The sequence below is a fragment of the Hibiscus syriacus genome, unplaced genomic scaffold (genome assembly GCF_006381635.1).
Source record: "Hibiscus syriacus cultivar Baekdansim isolate YM2019G1 unplaced genomic scaffold, ASM638163v2 tig00000477_pilon, whole genome shotgun sequence".
In the NCBI taxonomy this organism is placed as follows: domain Eukaryota; kingdom Viridiplantae; phylum Streptophyta; class Magnoliopsida; order Malvales; family Malvaceae; genus Hibiscus; species Hibiscus syriacus.
In genome coordinates this window covers 4,156,178-4,163,311 of record NW_024061790.1, presented here as the reverse complement: position 1 = coordinate 4,163,311, position 7,134 = coordinate 4,156,178, and the positions used below count along the sequence as shown (strand labels likewise).

Sequence of the window (7,134 nt, the reverse complement as noted above, 5' to 3'; positions counted from 1 at the left end):
CATGTGTGAAAAGTTGCTAAGTTGTATTCTAAGTTTCATCTCATCTAAAATGTAAAAGTCTTATCTTACCTAATGTAAAGATAGAAAACTAATGAATAAGTTAATCTCAATAAGACTCTATATACCTAGCCTATTAGTAGGTTTCTCATTGTATGATTTAGACTAAAAGTTAGAAGAATAAAATCAAAATTTTCCTTACCAAAAATATCTATTTTTTGCATGACATCGAATTAGACTTTCGACTAGGAACTTATTTCGATGAATCCAACTACCTCATCAAAAACCAGTTCTAGATCTGATCGAAGTCTTTCCAAACACATCATTGTTGATACCTCACATGTACTATCACTTGCTATAAGCATGAGAACAACATTAGCAAAGTTTTCAACAAAGGACATGTTGTGGAATTACTAGTGATGTTTGAGAAGGAGATGAGAAGTACGACTAGTTATCTACTCTTAAAGTTCATCTCAACTAATTCTTCTCTATCGAGAGTTAGTCCACATTATCACATCAATTGTTGATGGTGAAAGTTAAGTTGTGACGACGGTTCGCCATTCTTATTTAGACAGAGAGCCATAACTAATTACTCAATAAAGGGGAAATAAAAAAACAGATAGAGTGAAAATTATGATGAACAATAATCAAGAAAGAGAAAACAAGAGAGAGAGAGAGAGATCCCTTTTAGCCTTCATGATAACTTATATTAACCCTTAGTGTTGATGTCAAACCTAGGGTGATGATAAGTATTTACAAGTTTGCATGCGATTTAACTATCAGATAATGGATTACAGATCACAATATCAGTTGATGATCATATTGTTATGGTTGTCAGGAGGATACAAAACTCCAAAGGCCTTATAGAGCTCCAAAGGTTTGAAAGAATGGTAGCAGAGACATGACTTTCGAAAGAGATCTAGAGGAAGTACAATAAATATGAATGTCTAATGTAAATATTTTAAGAATAAAAAATTGAAACAACCAAGCATCAAACAAAATGTAACCATGTTTAACCACTACAGCAAAAAGAGAAACAATGATCTTAATTGGCTACATATATCTGACTTCTAGCAAGTTATACAACTTTTCTACAAAAATCTTGATAAAAGTAGCACAATTAGAACTATGCTGCAACTACACTTCTTTTTCTTCTCCTTTTCGTTGTAACTTTAAATTACAAGGGAAAATATCCATCTCTAATAATCAACTGATGTCATAATCCCGGGAGATCCAAAACTAGACCACACGAAAAGACTCGGCTATCTTCTTTAAATCCTCATAATGTCTTTTCCATTGAAGACCTGTCAGAAACAGCAAACATTATGAATATTTCGTCTCTAAATTTGATTAAACAATAACTCAGAGAAACATAGGTATTAACTCAGAGAAACATAGGTATTAACTCAGATGAAATTCATGTTGACTAACTTTCAAAGATTTCTGATTCAAAAGAAGCATCGAGTAAGATAGAAAGTACATACCACTTCCAGTTACACTGAATAGGTAAAGGCGATTACCAGCTGCAGTTGCTGTGATCAGAGCATGGGGTGGCTCCAATTCATACTGATAATACATTCTACCATCATGCTCCGCTGTCTTCATGCTTAGAACCTTCCCTTCTACATTTTCACCGATCACTTCCGGTCCAAACGCATTGATCACTTTTTCAGGAGGTCCAATCTTTTGAATCGTGGCATCGTCACCAAGATCTATTCAAGCACAAGGCAAACAAGTTTTTTTTATGTTGTAAGTAGGCATCGATTATATTAAATTCATTCTAGCATCTATGCACAAATCAAACAACTTTAAATTATTTTGGTATCTAAAGAGAAAAATTCATTGCAGATTACATCAACGGACTAACACAAAATGCTACAAAGTTGTATTGAAACTAGGAAATCTTACTGTCAGCGAATCTCAGAACAGGTGCAACAATGACAAATAACCGTCCTTGTTTCGAATTAGCAAACCTCAAGTCTATCTCTGTACCGCCTAAATCGGCTATCGATACGGGAACCTGTTGCAAGGAAATATAAACGTATAGTTGTTTGATGAAGCATTAAGAAAAGAGCTTGAAAATGGGAAATGTGTAGTGGGATGAAAGTGTACCTCTTCCCAACCTTGAGGCACTTTAAAGGAATAAGGGATGATAGGACTCCATCCAACACCATGCCCTCCTGACTTTTCTTCTGGTCTTCGATATGTACACCAACCTGTCTGAGCACATTGTTTACTGGTGAAGATGATCTTTCACTATAACAACAAATACAGATAATGCAGCCAATCGTCACTGGTTCTATTATCACCCTAGATCTTTAACATCTATTCATTCACAGTTCTATCTCAAGTTTAAGCTAGGTCTACAAATCCAAATCAGAATATTAGGATGCCTGATCCTTTATTAGTTTCTATTTAGTTATGTCACTCAGACTCGAGGGAGAGTATTTATCTCAAGTTTAAGCTAGGTCTACAAATCCAAATCAGAATATTAGTTTTTCTATGTATGTAAAGGATCCGAGAATCATATCTTGTTGAAGTATCTCCCAGCTCTCTCGGGAGAAATCTGCTCAATGTTGAGCAGTCAAATGTTAGTGTCTATATCAAAATCCCACATAGACACGTTGTTTAGATATGGTACTTCACCCATTTTTTACGTTCATAAAAAAAATGGTTTGAATAGGAACATAAAGATGGATCACAAATTTAGGAAGTATTTGCCAGAAACATTAGGTTTTCATTAAGTTCTTCACAAATTCAAATGTTGTGAGATAATATGCATGATGTTATGTGGTTGAAAAGGCTACCCATGAATGAGCAAGTAAAACTGTTATACCAACCTTGTTCATCGGGCTCAGACAAGCCAGGTATCCTTCCTGCTAGAAGACCTTGTTTGACGACGGCTAACCCCTCGCCTGGAAATCCAAATACAGACGATGACGATAGAGAAATCCCAGAAATCAAAAGGGGTCGTCTGCTCAAAATCCCCCATGAATCGTCTTTCTCCTTACCAATCAATTCATTTTCTGTTGAAGTGGGAAGGGTTTTGGGTCTTGAAATCCCATTTTCCGGTGATGAATGAGACAGTTGCTGCCGATAGCATTTCCATGAAAAGCTAGTGCAACCGGAGAACAATGTGGTGGCCATGTTTGTACCAGAGGATTGTAGAGCAGAAATGGCAGTGCTTTGGTGTAAACGCTCTGATTCTAGAACTCAATAACAAGTAATTGTTGAGGATTTCAGTTTTGAAGTCCTGAGGAAGAGTATTGAAGTTGCCAACTTGATATATTTTTGTAAACGTGGTGGCATCTCTCTGCACCTTTTTTCAGATTCTTCCCGATAACTTATCCTACCCACAAATTCTCATTAGTTGAATTTCAAATAATTAAAAATCATCGATAGATAAATATTATTTTATATCCACTTTAAGTTAGTAAAAGAATATAATATTTTATTTTATTTTTAAGGATAAACTATACATCTAATACCCCCAATTATCATTTTTATTCTATTCTAATCATCCAATTATTTTTTATTTTAAGATCATATATAATATTACATTTTGATTTTATTTATCACCACCTTTAAAAGATTAACGGTAATGTTAATATATCATCATAAGATAAAACCACATCATCATTAAAAAAATTAAAAAGATCACATCAACATTTCTATTAATTTTTAATGACGGGTGATCAAAATAAAAATAAATCAAAACGTAACATTGTATATAACTTTAAAAAAAATAATTGAATGATGAAAATAAAACAAATATAATAGTTAAAATATTAAACGAGTAGTCTACCCTATTTATAATTGTGTTTCGTCAAATATATGTTTAGTTAAATAAAATTAAAATTTTGTCAAATCAAAATAATTTTATTCTTCAAAATATTAAATAAATTACTTTTAAAATATTTTATAATTAAATTAAATGTAAAAAAATGCGTGTCATTTTTTTTACAACATTGAATTGTGAATACTAATTTCAAAGGTGAAAAAATAATAGTAATGCTCTAAACCCTAGAAGAAATAGTGAATACTAATTTGTGAAAATTGAAGAAAAAAGCACTCTGCTAGCCAAATAGCCTGCTTTTCAAGGCAGAGGCATAGGAGGTTTCCAGTTTGCAAATTCAACTAGATCCCTATTCACAACAGATCCATTATGTAGCCAAAATGTTTCAGCTGACAGGTGGAATTGCCTTAGTTTCCTCTGAAGCTCCCACATTAGTGCTCGCATCGTAGAACACGGCTCCGACTCTGGAGCGTAAACCCACAAGCATCTTACTTGCCTGCCACGAGCTATTATCTGCACTATGACCTCATCTGAAACGTAAATGCAAAGTTCGGTTGTTTGATGCTACTAAAGAGTTCAGTAAGTAGAGTAACAAGCAAAAGATAGAATATCTGACCAGGTATTGAACCTAGGTAGTCCAGAAGCTCAGGTCCTATTAATGAGGATAGCCATTTGATTGATTTCTGGGTGTAGTCGATTACGTTTTGAAACGGTAGTTCTACTTGGTCTGATAAGATGACAGGTACACATTCCTGTTCACGAAACAAACAAAAACAATTCAAGATGCTTGTGTGCGTGTGCTTGTGAATGGCAGAGAGATGGGAAAAGAGAGAGACCACAAAGAATGCCTCGTAAAAGCGGAGGGTCCAAGATGACTCTCCATGTGGCGCAAGGCAAAATTTGGAATTGCCAAGGTGCTGAAAGTATTCCAGTCTTCCCAATTTGTTTGGACCACTGAACTGGAACTCTGGACATTCCAACTGTTACACCTTTTTTCCACAAGATAAAATGAGAAAAATCGAGTTGAAATCAACTAAAAGTTGCAAGACTTCCTACTTCACATCAATCAACCAGAAATGAATCCAGATACAGAAAGAGTTGAGAAGATTAAGCCACAATACTCTACCTAAATAGTAGATACAGGTGGAGAAGTAACAGTATGAGGAATATTAAAAACATGTAATTCTTGATTCTAGAACATGATTCTTACTAAATGAACCAAAAATAAAAGGGAGAAAGAACAAGATTATTAATCAATTAAAAGTGCGATTACTCAGAATCGTAAATTCAATGCTAAGGTTTTATATTGTTGTTTTGAAGTTCTATATGCCGCAACTAAACCATCAGTACATGATACAGTTTCATATCTAAAGCAGTTAAGAACATCTAACAAAGAAAGAAACAAGTACCTCATCTGGATATTCCTTTGCAAGCTCAATCAACTTAAGACGACCAACCTTTTTTTGTGCCCGGCCCAAATAGTTTGCCAAATACTTTCTCTTTGATAGAGGCCAAGGCTAGAAAATAGTAGGCCCTGTTTTTGTCATCCCATCATCAACATTTCCAGGAATGATGATATCTTTCCATGTATTAAAGGAACTTACGTCTCTCTTATCAGTACGGTCTCCCTGCACAATACGCAAATCGGCACTCTTTTGTTAAGAAAGCCAACATAAAACACAAGAGAACTCCAATTGTGAAAGCTTCAACTGGTAAGAAAATTGAAATGTGAAGCTTAGGAATAACTTACAAATGGAGATAAAATGGCTTTAAACATTCATTTGTAAGATAATAAAACAAGATTGCAGGGGAAAAAGAAAAAGAGAAGAATAAACTTCGTTGTTCATGACAAATATCTAATAATAGTTCTACAACACCCGTTGATTCCACATGGCAAGATTTAGAAACAATTAAACTAATTTTCGTCCGCCATAAGTAGAAGCCTTTCACAATTTTATATCGACAAGTGGTGCTGGAAATTTCAACAACAATGACGTGGATATAAGCAGTAGATTGGACCAAAATAATTCTTCCAACAAGAAAAGTGATTGTTTTCTCCCATGAACATACTTTTAACACCTATTTTCACAATAAAAGTAAGGATGTTCCACTGATAGTAACTCAAGGATTCCAGGAATCAGTCTCTCCTGCTTTCCCCTATTGTGTAAAGAGTTTAAACGAAGCCAGTTAACATGGTTCGATTCAACAAGGCCAAAACTGGAGGGTGCATGTGTTGTTTTACAGAAAAACTAATTTCTAAACCAGCAGGGAGCTCAAACCAGAACAAAAACGAATTTTGATGATTTTCCATAAATTGGTTATATGACCCTAGAATCACTCATATTTGTTACATTTTACTCGGCTTCTTTAATCGGGACCAGACTAATAATTATGACAATTTATGCCCTATGAAGGAACTCGGGGTCAAGGGGTAATGATACAAAGTCGGATGCATATTAATGGGCACCAAATTGAACCACCCTATATCCGATCACATCCTAGCTAACTGAATGCATATGATAAACAAAAATCATAAGCTTTAATGGACGGAAAAGACTAATACCTCAGGAGTGAGAATTATTGATCGATTTATATAGGTTGCCCATGATCTAAACAAGTGAGCTCCAGCACCACTGAAATTGACAAAAACAAACAAACTCGGAATCAAAGTTAATCAAATTCAAACCTAAAGAAACAAAAACAACTGACACTTGTACCTTGGGAAAACAAATATATGGTCACGTCTTCCGGACCGCCTGAAATACGGCATTTAACTCAAAACATGAAACAAAGCAAAAATTAATTCTTTACAAAAAATGAACAAAAACCATGTAATCTATGCATTCAACGATTAAAAGTAAGATTCTACCTTGACATAAGTTTGATTAATTTCTTTGTCATTAAGACCATCCAACAACCGAAAACATTTAACATAAGCCGGTACAAAGAACAAATCAGCTTCCTCTTTCTTTCTTGTTCGAAATCGAGATTCAAGCAATAGCCTGAATTTATTTTTTCACTAACAATTAAGATTTAATTTTGAAGATATTATTCCTAAAAACAAAGGTTGTCAAAGTAAATAAAATCTTGAAGAAAGAACCATTACCTGAGAAGCCCACTGGCCTCTAAGACAAGCATTGGTGGAAATGGATCCGTCTCTTCCGCGCAAAAGTTCTTTTAAGCCGTCGATCTCGTTCTCGTCGTAGACGTAGATCTTGAGGGAAAGATGGGACTCGTACCCTCGCTCGGGCCACAACAGGTGGCCGGCGCCATTGGTTTTGGCGAAATGGAGGTTGACGTTCGGAGACGGACGGCCGTGATCGAGGTAGCAGCTGGAGGGA

At 35.1% G+C, this 7,134-nt stretch overlaps 1 protein-coding gene and 1 pseudogene across 1 annotated transcript; both read right to left on the bottom strand.

The window, feature by feature from the left end:
- Nucleotides 1–1,132: 1,132 nt before the first annotated feature.
- On the bottom strand, nucleotides 1,133–3,236 carry LOC120206968 (psbP domain-containing protein 4, chloroplastic-like). The gene is made up of 5 exons (XM_039206512.1): nucleotides 2,838–3,236; nucleotides 2,110–2,213; nucleotides 1,906–2,017; nucleotides 1,482–1,709; nucleotides 1,133–1,301 (listed from the first exon to the last, which is right to left on the bottom strand). Exons 1-5 carry the CDS (start codon nucleotides 3,142–3,144, stop codon nucleotides 1,237–1,239), a joined length of 816 nt encoding a protein of 271 aa, XP_039062443.1. The 5' UTR covers nucleotides 3,145–3,236; the 3' UTR covers nucleotides 1,133–1,236.
- Nucleotides 3,237–4,311: 1,075 nt separating this feature from the next.
- On the bottom strand, nucleotides 4,312–6,639 carry LOC120207606 (annotated as a pseudogene).
- Nucleotides 6,640–7,134: the final 495 nt, after the last annotated feature.